The sequence below is a fragment of the Oculina patagonica genome, chromosome 4 (assembly GCF_052425735.1).
Source record: "Oculina patagonica isolate OP01 chromosome 4, crgOcupat, whole genome shotgun sequence".
NCBI classification, from domain to species: domain Eukaryota; kingdom Metazoa; phylum Cnidaria; class Anthozoa; order Scleractinia; family Oculinidae; genus Oculina; species Oculina patagonica.
The window spans coordinates 57,785,363-57,800,949 of NC_135761.1; the positions used below are offsets into that span (position 1 = coordinate 57,785,363).

Genomic DNA, 15,587 nt, shown 5'->3' on the forward strand with positions numbered 1-15,587 from the left:
AATATCGATATCGATATCGATATCGAGAAAAAAGGCAAATATCGTATCGATATCGTATCGTTTTGAAAAACCTGTATCGGCCCATCCTTACAAATTGAGTTTTTTATTTATTTGTTTCCAGTAGTTAGCCTTCATTTCCCGCGCAAAAAGCAAAAGCGCGCGCACATGACAACTTTCAACGTCACCAGCGCCTTTTGTAAAATGTCACTTGGCCGGGCTAAGAAAGTTTTTCTGGAACAAGAGTTATGGGCTTTCGTTGTTAAAACTGAGTTGATAAATTACTCTCGTCCACTTGGACAATGAATGTTGAAACAATTCCTTGTGCCTTCAAGGAACGTGTTGAAGCGAGAGTTGTTGACGAACTTCTCACTATCAGCGAGAAATGCTGGAGATCCGACTGGAAAAATACCAAAGGAAGAGAAGTTTTACGGGAAAGCAGGGAGGATTTAAGCAGTCTTGCGTACAAAATGCTTGTTATTGAAGACGATAATACCTCCTGCTCGAGTTTAAAGACGCCCTTTGCAGCATGGCAGGTTTGTGTTTTGGCCAAGCAACACGAAGGAGGCTATCAAATGGATCCGCAGAGTTTAGACGCGCGTTCAATGAGCAGAAAAAAATCCGCAGTTTTTCACACCAACACGCTGTTGTTATAACAATTTCACGCCAAAAGAAGATAAAAACGAAGAGAATGGCTGTGTTGAGCGCGATAATGTGAAAGAAACTAGAGCTAAAAGTTCTTTGTACGTCGACCAACCAACCACAAACAACATTCAAGATGGCGGAAGGTTGAAAAGAAACACAAGTTCTCCGCATACTGGGTTGAAGTTTTACCATTCTAAACACGCTGAGTTCTATATCAATAGTTACCGGAAACAAATCACTGACTACAACATCAAAAAACATATTGAATGGCGCATAAGAGAAAATAGTATGAATACTGTAAAGAAACCGCCGAAGAAAGCCCACGAAGTGAAAAGCAAAATCATTCCAAAGCCATCCTTTACGTTTTACAGTTTTCGCATTCCTAAGAAAAAAAATACTTGTGATACCGGTGTTTTGAAAGTTGGCCCTTGCCCGAGAAATATTCCTGAACAAAATGACTCGAAAAAGGCCCGTTTTGGTAAAATTAAAACGAATTTAATCACAGCGCCAACGTTGGAGAAAAAAGATCAGCGAAAAGAAACCAAATCACTGACGAATCTGGAATATCGAAGCACACCCCAGACACGTACAGAAAGTACTGTGACTATTTCTGGCCAAGATAACGAAGGAAATAGTAACGATACTACTAAAGCAGAGTCCAGCGAAAGAAAGCTGAAAAAAGTTCACCTCAAAGTTCACGAGTGTTCCACTGAATCACCTCGCATTGTGGCCAAAGGTCGCGCAGCAAACTAATCGAAGGTAAGGGGGAAACAGCAAAATAAGTAGAACAATTTTCGATTTTACACAACTCTGCTTTCTAAAATTATTTCGTTGTTTTCTTTTTTCTGCTTTCTAGGCGAGATGTTTAGGTGTTTATACGAAGCCTACGACACAATGTTACAGAAGTTGCTCTGAAACGTCTGTAAGTTTATCTGAAACCTCCGGATCCGTATACAATTTCGATGGAAATCGAACCTTTTATATTGGGTTTCTAAATTTATTAATTACTCCAATCACAAAATTCAACTTTTTATCGTTACATTCATAATTTTCCCTGATTTTACTCACACTTCATGAAAAAAATTGTCGTAGACGTAGTTTATACATAACGTACACTGAAGTGCAGAGGATTTTCGGGTACTACTGCATTAAAATAGTGCATTGTGTGAAAATTTTAATTTTGTAGCAAAATTGACTGGATTGACACCGCTGCTTGACCTGACTGGCCTTTCTCAAAAATAAGCAGATTGTTATCAGATAAAAAAATCCAGCTGTTTCTGTTGGCAGAATAGCCTCTCCTTGAATTAACTGGTAAAGAATGAAGAGTAAAACACAGAAAGCCATACTGTCAATACAACGCAGATATAATGTCAATGGTTTAACAGTGCAAACAACATCAAAATTAAAATTATTTTATGCCTTCAGTTTTTCAAGGGTTGGATAGCATTAAATCTCTATTCAGTGATTAGCACTATTGGTTGTGTAACAACTATCCACTGACTGGAAAAGCACTTCATCTGGAGGATAGCATTTTCCCCCTTTAAGGTCATTACCCTAAAATAGAACTGAACACAGATTTTTAACCAAACTTCGCCTACTGGTTTATTACTTTAAGGGAACTTAAATTTTGAAGTAAAAAAGGGGGGTCACCAGATTCGTTTAGGAGCAGGAAGACCTTGTATATTCCATATAATTCTTTTAAAATTCCCCTGCGAGTGCTAGCAAAGTACACGTTTTTAGCGATAATTTATTTTTCAAACACAAGAATTGATCTGTTTTCATTTTACAGAAAGAATTTGATCGCTACACCCAAAATATGGGAAAAAATTGATAGGTCACCAGACTCGTTTACGGGAAAGCGACAATTTGCTTCTCTTGCGGACTAAGCCGCATAGAAAAAAGCCGCCATTTTGTTTATGTGCGCGCCCTAATTACGCGTAAAATTCTGCGCAGTAAGGATGCGCAATGCAATACAGGGCAAAGACCTTAAACAACTGAAGCCTGAAGTAAAAATGTTGTAACACATCTTTTTGCATTTCTTATATAAATAGTATGAAAGGAAAGTGACAAGAAAGCCAACATTGGGAGAGAAAGAATTTCTACGAATTACCACCCCTAAACCACTCATACATGGCCAACAGCTAAGCAAAACACCAAGTGACTTTGGTGAGTCACCAGGGTTTTCTCCAGAAAAGAGTGTTGAAGTGAGCCCCATGAGAAGTCCTGTACCTTCAGTGTCTGGCACAAGTCTTAGGAGCCAAGTAATTGCAGAGATTTTAATGAAAAGAGAACCCCAAGTAGTCTTCCCAAAGAACAGCAACTTTCAAGCTTGTATAACACCATCCAACTACTCGACCAGCAGTGTGGAGTCTCATATAAGACAAAGAAGGGGTTGTACACCTGACGGCATTGTACCAGACTTGGACGAAGAACTAGAGAGAAACCACAATGAAAAACGCATGCAGAGAATTCCCTCTAAACCTTCAATCCCAAGAATTGGTCCTTTTATTTCTGGTTAAAATGAAGTGAACAGAGCGGCAAAGAACTTGTACTGCTTCACAGTGCAAAAACAGCAAGTTAAGATTGACAATGATTTTCTTAATCTTGCAAAAAGCAATAGATTTGGCAGAAATTTATTTTAGAGTAAATGCCATTAGTAGAAAGGTATGATTGCCATTAAAGTTATAACAGTATTTGTTTATTTAAAAATTTTGGTATTAATTAAATCTTACATTTTATAGTACTGCAAAATAATTTTGACTGCTTGGCAGTATTAACGTGTCATACATTCAACAAGTAAGAAAATCAATATTTGTTAGATTCTTCTCTTCACAATTTTGACCCATTTAGATCCCAATTATATTTACTATAATTAATTTTAATTGAGCTGTCAGTTGCTTCTAATAGACTTTTTAATTTTTCCTGTTGTTCTTTCACAAGATGCTGAGAAATCCACCTGAAAATATTAAAAAAAATGAGAAAACAAGTATTTATCTATAAAACGGAAACTATAGATCTTTGCATGTATTTTTCATATTTTACAGTTATTCAATAAAGTTTTGTTCAGTACCTTAAACATTCTTGCTCAGTTAATCCAAAATCTATTTTGTACCAGAGAAATATTCTTGACAAGGTGACCTGGTCAAATGTTTGAAAAGACAATAAACATGAATACCATAGCGTTTGCTCAAGCTCTACAGCAGTCTTTTTGTAGTCACCAGGCTGGCGACTTGCTCTACAATCGAGGCGCCAGCTCTAAAATTCTAGTTCCCATGGCGACTAAAACGGTCGCAACTTAAGGATTGTACTGGCTAAATTGACACTGGGGTAACCCTGCAAATTATGGACTAGCATCCCATCCTTTTGAGGACACTGTGAGCAAAGTACTAACTGGGGAGTGGATTGTTGTAGTGAGGGGGGAAATAACAATTACCAGTATTCTCCCATTTTCCCCCAAAATTGTGATCACTGATGCTAGGAGAAAAGTCCTATTTTCACCAGTTTCAGTGAAACAAATTAAACCAGAAAATAATAATATTTTGCCTTGGACAAAACACTAATTAAAATACTGCTTTATACCTCATTGTTGTCGATGCACACTTCTTGGGAACAGAAGCTCTTTGCAGCTGCATCAAGTCCTCTCTCAAGATTCTCTGCAGAAAACACCCTGATCGCTGGACATGACTGCAATGTTCAAATGATACAAACGAGCTAAACATGAGAGGTGCTCAATAGTACTTAACAAAGGGGTGGCAAATGATACATGCAAGACTTTGCGAGATGACAAGACTGATATTTTTTCAGCGAGCTTGAGACCTTTTTAGCCTTGCATAAAATTTGGACTCCCAAAAGGCGTCAAAGAAAAAATTGGCGACAACAAGACCCCTGAAACTTGGCTAAAATTTTGCAAATCACTCATTATTTGAAGGACCATTCACCACCCCTAAAAAGCACAGTTATTGAAAAAATAGGGCCCAATGGGTCCATGTGTTTTGCTGCTAGAGCAAAGTCTTAGGGAACATGTTGATGAAAGACAAGTGAGTCGAGATTGAAATCCAACGTCTTTTATTGTCTGTCACTTGTGTGCAGGTTAATAATTGCACTATATTGTAGTCACTTTGTGTTAATTCAATCCTGATATTTTTACTGATCAATGTTATGTTGAAATCAACAACGGAAAGACGGCGTTGAACGTAACGCAAAGTTCATTTTGAAAGCGAAAGTTTACAAATAATTATTATCATTCGTCAGTCATCCCTTCACGCATGAACACTCGTCGAATTTCAGTAACTTCACAACAAGATCGGAAGATCGATAAGGACCAATTTTTGATTCTGCGAAAGTTCGTTTTCTTAAAGTTTTAGAAATTTGTGAAGTTGGAGGATTCACTGAGGACTGCGTAGCCGAAGATGCAGTGGCTCGCTGGACATCAAATTCTATTTTTCACGGCGTTTAATTAATCTTCACAAAATAAACATGTGGCGCCAGCGCGTCTGGCAGTCAAAAATTCATTTTTCAAAAAACTTTCCCTTTCCAGCTATTTTAGCGGGGCTTATACTATAGTACCTACCTGTCAGTCGTAGAAAAGCTGAAATTTAAGGATGAACTGTTTATTAAATGAAGACCGTATTATTTTTTAATAACTAGTAAACAAACTGGTCGCCACGCATTTAAACACGAACTGACGAATGTTGCATCTGATGCAGTGAATCTGGTGAATGAGAACTTCCTTTAATATTTCTTTGTTTTCGACGGTGTGAACCACTGAATAAGTTTCTTTCCCATTGTGATGTTACTAGTATTAATTCGTTTCTAGCTGTCTTTTATATAGCTCGAATACAGCTACAATTAGCGGTGCAGCCTACCAGCATGGTATATTCCTTTCCAGCTGTCTTTGCGTGACAAGTTACACGTTCATACATTTTATTTTAAAATATGAAGTTCAGAGTTAATACAGTTCTAGTATGCTGTAGACAGTGTAGACAAGGTGAGGGTAAGTTTATTTTCAAAGCGAAAGTTTACAAACTGTGCACTAACCGGTCCTTTGGAGAAAATATTTATGACCTTCGGCGAGGTTCCAAGTCTTCGCTCTTTTCGTAAATGATGAAAACTGCAGAATAATTTTCTCATAAAACTGGAGTGGTCGCGCCACAGTTTGTTTTCTTTCCCAATGCGATATACTTTTAAATCGGTTTTCTGTTTTCCAACGTGTCCAACGTGGTTTGCGTTCGAATACTTTGGCCCGTAACTTCAAATGCGATCAGCGCTACGGTTCATTGGTTTCGATTTTGTTTGTTCATGGATTTGATTGACATCGGTAGTTCAGATTTCTCCTCTGTTACGACACTTACACCTTACAGCACTTACACCTTACACCTTACGGCACAAACTTCAGCTCTCAATGTGTTTTGCTTGCAGCCATTGCGGCTGCAAGCAAAACACAAAAAGTATTTGGTTAGTTGACCTGCACCACTTCAAAAGCTCTATTTTCATTTTTTCTTTTTATCCTGCACTTTTATTGTTTTTAGGGCTAGGGACACTGTTTTTGTTCTTTGTCTATTGTTTTATTTGCCAATTCAGAAGAACCTTGGAAATGGTGCAGATTACCCCTATTTGTTACCTTTGCTCCACACACTAAAGCGAAGTGTATCCTAGGATCAACTTCTGACACTGTGAATCTAAGACGAGGATCACCATCAGCAAACAATGGCTTTCCTCCTGAGGGGTGTGGTCTGTTCCCTAAAGAAGGAAAAAAACTACATCTTTACTGTTTACTTCCATCTCTTTTTAAATTATTTGAATGTGTTTTCCAGGAAATATCCATACCCCTCCCATGGAAGGTTTGTTGGTTTGAATCACCCACCCCTCTGGAAAATCCAGTAAAGCTCCCATTGGCTTTTGAGACCCCAAAATTTTCAACGACCATCCATGGGGTGGGTATGGATATTTTCTGTAACTGCACATTATCGAACATGGAAAGGGAAAGCCAAAACAACAATTGTTTTGGCCTTCCCTTTACATGTTTGATATTCTTTTATTGATTTTATTTCAATGGTCTATTTTCATTTACTATGACAGCCTATTACCTCTGAGAATTCCATGTTCAATGTCATCTAAAGAAAACGTGTAACCACCAATGTTGTAAGACATTCTTCTCCAAAAATTCTCGATTTCTAGGACTGAGTTTGGTAATCCACTTTCACACATTGCCAAGCCGTGAATTGTGAGAGAATTGTAGATATCTGTCAGTCATTAAGGAATTGTAAAAATTACCTGAGGGGGGTGGTCTTTCCATTTTACATTCCCCACCCCCCACCCTCACTGACATGGTCTGACTTAACAGTATACATTGTGATTGAAAAAAGTTCAATTAAAAGAGCAGAAAACTAGTTTTGAGAGAGAAGGGAAATACCATATTTTCTTGATTATTAAAACTCCCCCAGCGCTTATTTCAAACTTGCAGGGATGTAGCTAAGAAATCACTAAGCCGGCTAATCAACAAGCCCAGCTGGCTAAAGTCCCGGGGGGTACTCCATATACTGGCCTATACGGGGAGGCTCCGCCCGAAAGGGGTACCTTTTTCAGGCTTCAGGTATATAAAAGGGTAGGGATTTCACAAGTTTAGGGACCGGTCATTATTTATGTAGAGGGGGGAGGGAAAAATATGTTGGAAAGGTCAAAATTTCTGTAAGGCCCCCCCTCCAGGCCATGTAAGTAGCAAGTGACCCCCCCTTCTTTATTCAATATTTACGTTATGACCCCCCCCCTCACCTCATATCTTCTTTATATGCCTTAAGTAATTATTAAATGCATGTTACATACAATCTTAATTGCACACTTGTTCTGATGCACAAAGGCTGGATCAACACTTAGTCAGCCAAGGCTTCTTTGCTATGGATACTCTTCCAGCAATAGGGCAAATTTTGGACGAGTTATGTGTATAGTAAACATACCTCAATTATTAACTCCTCAACTTTGGAAAAGTGATAGTTTTTACAAATTATGCTCTCATGGTGAACACAAATGTAATAACCACGCAAAATATAATCTTTTCCAATGATTTTCCTTAAGTGTAAAAGAACTACTTTCTTGTTGTTATATCATGTTTTATTACTTCTTGGGCTATTGCAGTGATAATCATTTTGTAAAAAGAAATAATTTCAGTCAAACCAGATATTAAAGCAGATAGGTCTGGATTCTTTTAATATTTAACTAAAATTTGAGATAACAATGGAGTTTAGAGTGCAAACAGTATTTCTGTAAAATACAAATCACTATAAAAGTTGTACATAATTAGTGGAGTTTAAACAAAAGAAAACAATAGAAATAGCATAAAATTGTACAATTTAGCGTCACTGTTTCACTTATAGTGTTTGCACTCTTCTATTTAACTGTTTTACCCACCTCAAACTGCTGATCCCCCCTAAACTTCTTTATAAAAATTTTTAGCCCCCCTCTTGCCACTCTGAAATAGCCTTGACCCCCCCCTTCTTTTTTCCCTCCCCCCCTCTACATAAATAATGACTGGTCCCTTAGGTATATGAAAGGGTAGGGAAATCTGTCATTAAAATATTTAAAAGGGGCTTTAAATTAATTATTTTGAACAGACGCAACTTATGGCTCTATCGTCTTAATTTATTAAGCGCTACATAAAAATGTCAAGAAAACGTCCTGTTTTAAGTATATTCTGTGTCGTGTAGGTATATGAAAGGGGTACCTTTTTTTCTATAAAAGGTATACGAAAGGGGTGCTTTTTCTGTCAAAATGGTATATAAAAGGGTAAGGGGTTGGACCTTGGGGCGGAGCCTCCCCGTATAAAACTTTCTTGAGTGCCCCCCCCGGGGCTAAAGTTTCTGTTGGCAGCTCTAAAAGTTTACCTTAGTCGCCCATCTAGTGGGGACGGCGGGTGGGGGTAGGGGTAGGGTGTTATAAATGCATGTTCCCAAACCAAGTGACTTGACGACTTTAAATAAATCAGGAGCAATCAAACTACGCTTAAATTAAAGGATACTCAGAAAGAAAGCGATTTTCTCCGTCCTTTCCAAACTTCCCAGATTCACGGCTTGCAAGGCTTGAGTTCTGTCCACATATTCCTGAAACAATTCGCTTTTTTTCAACGCAGTATAGTCAACTGCTCGACCCTCCTCGGTGATGAAGCTCCCTTTGATCTTAAGCATTAACTTCTGAAGTTCTTTAGAGAGATCAACGGCAGAAGCTAAATTTTCCTGCAGTTGTCCGCCAGCATTCAAAACCCGTGCGTCGTTCATGGCCGACATGTTTGCTCAGATCAAGCTCACATTGCCGGGGGACTGGGCACGAACATGGAACAAAGAAGCAAAATGGCGGCCGTGAGTAGTTCGGAAATAGACCCTGTGTTTATAAAGGCTTTGAAACTTCTACACTCAAAACATCCTGATTCTTTGGACCAGCTTCGTGCTCTACGAGATGATGTCATCAGACAACATAACCAACAAGCTCCCATGTCTTCTAAGGTACGAGATAATTGTGATACGATTTTTGTCATGAGCTTGCTGAGGACCGGACCGGAACCTTGTAGAATCCGAAAACCGTATTTTAGCTGTCATCTCTCGGTAGTTTTGACTTGGAATGTTTTACTTACTCTGTAAAAATGTTCCTTCATAAGGTTAATGAACAGTTTCTTCAGTACACAAAGAATTTTAAACTAAAATTGAACCAAAAAAGGCTGGAATTAAGCTCACATTTAATTAAGTGTAAGCTTACATGTAAGCCTATGTTTTAATATCACAAATTCCTACTCCGTTGATCATGGTCGAACGCCTAGAAGTCTGAAGAGAACGACAATAATAATATTTCAATAAAGCAAGCCTAGAAAATATTAATCAATGATTAACATAAATTATTTTCGTACATGAAGATGTTGTCAGGAGAACTCATCAATATTGGAAATCAGTCAGACTGAGGGTCAGAAATCAGCAGGCTATGGTTACAAAATTGAGCAGAGTAATGATGAACCAAAAGTTATTCATTGAACTCTTAGTCTATCTTAGTTGCCTAGTACACAGCAAACATAGTAAAAAGCTCTAAATTATGTAGGAACACATCAATTTTAATCTGTAATGGGCTATTGCATTTAAAGTCTGCAACCCCCCCCCCCCTCCCCATTGAGGACAGGTCTTTTATTCTTATCCCTAAAGAATTTCATTGAAAATATCTACATCCCTAAAGAAATCCACTGAAAATGCCTCTACCCCTAATGAAATCCTTAGAAAATGTGCAGAATTATATTAAATGCAATAGCCCAATACTTTTGTGTGGTTCCAGAAAATATCCATACCCCCCATGGAAAGGATTTGCCCTATGACCCCCCCCCTCTGGAAATTCCAATTTAGCTTCATACATTACTTTAAAGTTTTGGGTCTTTGTGACCCCCCTCCTCCCTTGGAATTTCCTATCCCTTCTTAGTATGGATATTTTTTGGAACCACACATTATATATCATTTTGTTATCCAATTTGATCTCACAGTTGGGATAATGTGAGGAGTGGTCAGTAACAGGAGGTTGTAAACAATAGATGCCATCAACCCCAGAAGTTGTCTTGTTAATATTGTTATACTGTTCAGTAATTTTCTGAAAGGCTTAACATGTGATCTTCAGTAAAGGGTGTGATATCCAGGGTTATTCTACTCTATGATGTATTCTCCACCAGGAAAAACCCAGAGAAGCCAAATCAGGGCTTCACTCTGAAAGAAGACCAAGTGCAATAGTTTCAACAGCTGAAATTAAAGCCAAATTAACAGAGAAAAAGCATGACGCAGAGACCAAGCAAGTTGTTCCTGTTAAAACAGATCATGCCAGCAGAAACTTCACTGTAGAAGAGGCGAGTGTTGAAACGCTTGAGGTTGGCTCGAGTTTGATAGAAACAGTAGAGTTGAGTTCGAGCTCCTTCTTGGACCACAGTGCAGCAAAGAAAGCCAAGCTTCACTTCGATGTGGAAGATGTTTTAGATGAGGGAGACTTGGAATCTCCAACTGCACTCCATCCTGTGCCAGTTGACGACTTGATGATTGACTTGGGTTCTGTTTGTAACATTTGTTATAGGTGAGTTTGTTGCACAGTTTGTACAGGTCATGAAAAACCTGGAAAGTCATGGAATGTTAGAACTTCTTTTTCCAGGCCTGGGAATTGTCATGGAATAGGCCATTCCCGAGTTACCCTTTGCCTCTGTTTCAAAACAAGTCTATGTGTGAAACAATTCATATGAAAATGAGTTTCACCTACAGGTCCATTTTCATGCAAATCAAACTCAGTTTCATTTGAATGGTTTTGCACGTAGACTCGTTTTGAAACAGAGGCAAATGAAAAAATTCGGAAATGGCCTATTTAAGTGTGGGTCATGAAAGTCTTTTCACAACTGACCTCAGCAGGGTAGCTGTAAAATCACTGTGGCCATGTGAAAGCCCTTGGACACTGCCATGTGTTAATGAAGGAGATTGCTGGCCAGCATTGTCTCGAGTTTAACCTTGCCTAAATTTCATTTAGCCCCATTTAATAAAGACCTAGTTATTTCTTTGCCAACTGACTTTATGTGTCTGAACACTTTTGTGTAATCAGACTAATTTAAACTTTGTTTGTTCAATGTTAATTCTTTGCCTCTTTTTTCTTTTCTAGAGAAGAGAGCAAAATTCCAGGAAATCAGCTGGTGGAATGTCACGAGTGTCACTCATTATATCACCAGGTACAAAACATTTAAGGAATATACAAATTATTTTTGGATCCATGAGTGAATCTGTGAAATGTAGATCATTAGAAGCTAACATGGTTTCTTGGTGCTTTTAATAACTACTTTTTGAAATACAATAATGTTGAGTCATGGATCAATTGATTAAGTAACAATTTGAAGGGATAAAATTAAGAAACAAAAGAATTGAAACAGTTTAGCAAGTTCAGTTAAAAACCATATTCACCACCAGTACCCCCCACAGGAGTACAATGTCATCAGGATTTTTTTAGATTGTTTATAATTCACAATGTTTTTATATCAAAATGCCTTGGTTCATATAATTAGATATTTCTCTCAAACCTTACTACTCAAGATGTTGTGGATTACCGCACTGGTTTTTATGGTTGTGCAGCTATAAGATCAGTGGATATATTGATTCTAGGCCCTTAAAAATAATGAATTAATTATAGTGTTTAAAACCTCTAGCTTAAGGGTCAAATGATACTAGTATTGTTACTTGGAACGCAGGACATTCATATTGTTTTTGTGAAGAGTTGGTTGAAGTTTTGATTGCATTTTTTTGAAAGAGAAGTACATGTAGCCTTAATGACAAAGTTTTTTATTTCTTTGTAGAAAACTGTCTGTTGCAAAAATGGCTTGTAATTCCTTTCCTTGTCTGGTTGTTTTATTATGTCTATTTTTAAGCTTTGTGGGTGTAATTATCTTTCTTTTTGTGTACTTCTAAGGTTAACCTAACAAAAGAAAGGAAAGAAAGGCAAAAAAATCTCTCTGTTTCTTCATTGATCAAAACTGTTTTGCTAAAATTTAACAGTCATTAAGGCTTACATCTTTTAAAATGTTTACAAAGAAGCCACAAAGTTGCTGGCCAAATCCATGTCTTAAGTTCTTACATTCAGTGGTTGTACAGCATCAAGGAGAAGTTAAACATACATTTGTGTGAGTCAGTTTAACTATTAATTAATTAATACACTAATTTAATGTTGTGTTGCACATTTAGACATTTTTAATGGAATTTGCCAATAATATGTTATCATCATGAGCTGATTATGAAGTCAGAAGATTTGCATCAGACTAAACAGTGTTTTATTTTCATTATTGGCAGAGGTGTCATGAGCCCCGTGTGACGGACAGTGAAGTGAATGATCCACGTCATGTATGGTACTGTGCACAGTGTGTCCGAAGGATGAGAGAGATGGTATTTGTCTACATTATATCTTGTTACAATATCTGCATCTCCGACCTGCCAACTTGGCTATTGATTGATTAAAATAATAAGTTGCTGTGTAGCACTTTGTTCAAGTACTATAAAATGTTTTTTGAACTTTGCGACTGATGAAGGGGTCATTCCCGAAACGTTCTTTTTTTAAAAGGAGACAACATTTCAGCACTTTTTGAGAAAAAAAAAACATTTTAAAGTACTTGGCTAATGATTGACCTATTGAGAAAACATCCAACCTATATAAAAAATACTAAATAAGAGCTACCAAACAGAGTCAAATCTGTTAGCTTTCACAAGCTCTTGGAGCCGTCACAGCCCCTTTCTCAAGTGATAATAAATTATTGATGCCACAAGTTATTTGTCATGTGAACTTGGGTGGTTGGAATCAATTGTCAAAAAATTTGTGTACAGGGCTGGAAGTTCAAAACCACAGTTTCAGGTGATTGTCAGGGCCTGGCACTAAAGATGTTAAATTTTTGTTTATTGGAAGATGTCAGGCAGATGTAACTGACTTAGTACAATAAAATTATCTAGCCCTCTGGACACATTGAGAGCCTATATTAATAGTGCAAGATAACTGTATAGGTGATCATATTAATGTGACGTGCATTATTCAAAGTTCATATCCTTCTTCTTCTTCTCAGTAGAAGTTATTTGAACCTGTGATTTCTTGATTTTTTTTTTATCTCAGTGGTTTTTATTTTGATCTTTACAGGCCAGCAGTGCATCTCCTAAATCACGTCCAACAGAATCTGCAACATCCAGTAGATCACATTCATCCTCTAGCAGACCCATTCCTCTGGCTCCCTTTAAAAGACAGAGCTCCATTTCTGATACTAAGGTAAATGTTTTCTGTGCCATAGTTGTGATGAAACAGGCATCTCTTGCCAAGTTCATTCCATCCCTTCAAGGAGGTGAACATGCAAGTTAATACAAAATAAAGCCAAAATGCTCTTGGAATGTAAATAAAGTACAAAATCTGCCATTTTTCTTAAGGAACTGAACAAATTAAAGAATAAGGTCAAAAAAGTAGAAATTTGGCTAAACATGTCAAAATGTGTTTGCCATGGCAATGTAAAAAGGCATTGACACATCAAAATGTCAGTGAAGGATGAATGAACAGCTACTGAAGCTTTCAGAATCACAGAGTAAATCCCCATCCCAAAATTGTTAATAAACATTGAAGGGCAGGGGGGGGGGGGGAGGGGCATCCAGCCCTTGTTTGTCTAAGGGTTAAGATTGCATAATATTTGAATGTATTTTTTTTGTCCAGGCATTTGATCTTTAAACTGGTTTTTTTATTTAACATTCATTTCAGCCTGTTTCTTCTCCCACCATGCACCAGTCATTTGCCATCCCAGCCCTTAGTACAGCTTCGTCAACATCATCATCGTCATCATCATCAGCCGGGACAAGTAAGCCGTCAGCAGGAAGTGGATCATCCTCTTCACAGAATGTCGCCATGCAGTCAGCGCTGAAAAGACTGCAGATGGTCAAGAAAAAGGCACAACAACGAGTGTATAATCACCAACAGATCCGTATTCCCAGGAGATGAACTTGGATTTAATATCACTGACCAGTATGACATGAACCAATCTCCGTACAGAAAAGGACCAGTGGGCTCCGCAATGGAAACAATGACTTTTGTATTAGTAAGGTGTAAAGATAATGTAGTGGTGTGTTACTGGTAATACTCAAGAATGTAAAATGCACCATTTATCAAGGCAAATCAAAAATAGTGCTTTTTCGGACAGGAATGTCAAGGGCTTTTCTTCTGATATTTGAAGTGCAATAAGCACCTCTTGTAAAGAAATATTATATTATAATTAAAGTGAATATGGTGTGCGTATTCAGCTGATCTGTTTCATTTAGCTAGAGTGGTTACTGCAAGATCCCACTAGATCACTTGTTAACTCTTGAAGGGTATACATGTGAGCTCATAAGAGGGTACTGAAGGGGGAGATAGAATCCCATTTTCCATCCCAAATTTTACCCAAATCCTATTTCCCAGCCTATTGTTTTCCTGATCATCTAAATCCCAGTCCCAGCACAGGCGTCCCAAACTCACGATTCGAGAAATCGATCGAATAAACAATTTTATGTAAGCGTATGAATGATTTATGCGTGCGTATGAATGATTTATTTTACCTTCTTTTCAATAAAATAAAGAAAAGGTACTCACCTTTCTTGATTTCTGTTGTCCTTTTGGGCTATTTCATCGTTTTTGGGGTTTTTTGAGAAATCGAGAAAGGTGGGTACATTTTCATTATATTATTGAGAAGAAGGTAAAATTTTATTTCGTCTAGCGCTTTTATTCCACGTTATTTTAAACTCCATACAAAGTCTTATAGAGCGCTCAAATCTCTAACGGCCTAAATTGTAACACAACACCGCGTACTTCAAGCAGTCACGTCCCACTTAAATCACTCGTATGCTTACATATATCATTCATAGCCTCGCATAAATCATTCATACACTTACATAAATCGTTTATTCGATCGATTTCTCGAATCGTGAGTTTGGGACGCCTGTGGTCCCAGTGACCCAAATCCCATTTTCCCAGTAAAAAATTTGCCAAAATCCTAGTTCCCATTTTACCCCTTCAGGCCCCTTTCATAACTGAGTAGGCTTGAATCTAAGAAAAATAACAAATCTCTTTACTGCTGACACTTCCAAGGAAATATCTTAGTTAGAGAGAGATTGAAAGTAGAAAAAGATCGCACACAAGGCTCGCTGCACAAAGGTGTGCACTTTTGTACCAATCCTTCTCAAACTATTGCTAGCTTGTTGGAGGTAGGGGTGCAACTTGCAAGAATGGATGAAACGGAAAGAACGAACGTATCCATAGAAAGCGGATCTCACGTGCCTTCTTTTGTTTGAGAGTTAAAACAACGAAACTGTTTTTTTTTTTTTTTTTTTGTTTCTTGGTTTTTTTTTTTTTTTTTTTTTTTTAAAAAAAAAAAATATTGGGGGGCAAAAAAAAAAAAAAAAAAAAATTAAGAA

General features: G+C 37.6%; 2 protein-coding genes across 2 annotated transcripts; one reads left to right on the top strand and one right to left on the bottom strand.

The window, feature by feature from the left end:
- Positions 1–3,318: 3,318 nt before the first annotated feature.
- On the bottom strand, positions 3,319–8,960 carry LOC144650865 (uncharacterized). The gene is made up of 6 exons (XM_078510629.1): positions 8,654–8,960; positions 6,729–6,884; positions 6,263–6,381; positions 4,222–4,326; positions 3,713–3,780; positions 3,319–3,598 (listed from the first exon to the last, which is right to left on the bottom strand). The coding sequence occupies exons 1-6, from the start codon at positions 8,916–8,918 to the stop codon at positions 3,472–3,474; spliced, it is 840 nt and encodes a 279-aa protein (XP_078366755.1). The 5' UTR covers positions 8,919–8,960; the 3' UTR covers positions 3,319–3,471.
- Positions 8,961–8,963: 3 nt separating this feature from the next.
- Positions 8,964–14,433, top strand: LOC144650863 (integrator complex subunit 12-like). The gene is made up of 6 exons (XM_078510626.1): positions 8,964–9,134; positions 10,331–10,722; positions 11,293–11,359; positions 12,468–12,560; positions 13,300–13,425; positions 13,903–14,433. Exons 1-6 carry the CDS (start codon positions 8,964–8,966, stop codon positions 14,137–14,139), a joined length of 1,086 nt encoding a protein of 361 aa, XP_078366752.1. The 3' UTR covers positions 14,140–14,433.
- The last annotated feature ends 1,154 nt before the right edge of the window (positions 14,434–15,587 follow it).

Excerpts from the sequence above, each read along its gene's own strand:
- LOC144650865 (XM_078510629.1), bottom strand. The coding sequence starts at position 8,918 with ATGTCGGCCATGAACGACGCACGGGTTTTGAATGCTGGCGGACAACTG. Across the intron at positions 6,382-6,728 it reads TGAACATGGAATTCTCAGAG|GGAACAGACCACACCCCTCA; the intron begins GTAATAGGCTGT and ends TTCCTTCTTTAG. Across the intron at positions 3,781-4,221 it reads TGTGCATCGACAACAATGAG|GTCACCTTGTCAAGAATATT; the intron begins GTATAAAGCAGT and ends ACATTTGACCAG.
- LOC144650863 (XM_078510626.1), top strand. The coding sequence starts at position 8,964 with ATGGAACAAAGAAGCAAAATGGCGGCCGTGAGTAGTTCGGAAATAGAC. Across the intron at positions 11,360-12,467 it reads GTCACTCATTATATCACCAG|AGGTGTCATGAGCCCCGTGT; the intron begins GTACAAAACATT and ends CATTATTGGCAG. Across the intron at positions 13,426-13,902 it reads GCTCCATTTCTGATACTAAG|CCTGTTTCTTCTCCCACCAT; the intron begins GTAAATGTTTTC and ends CATTCATTTCAG.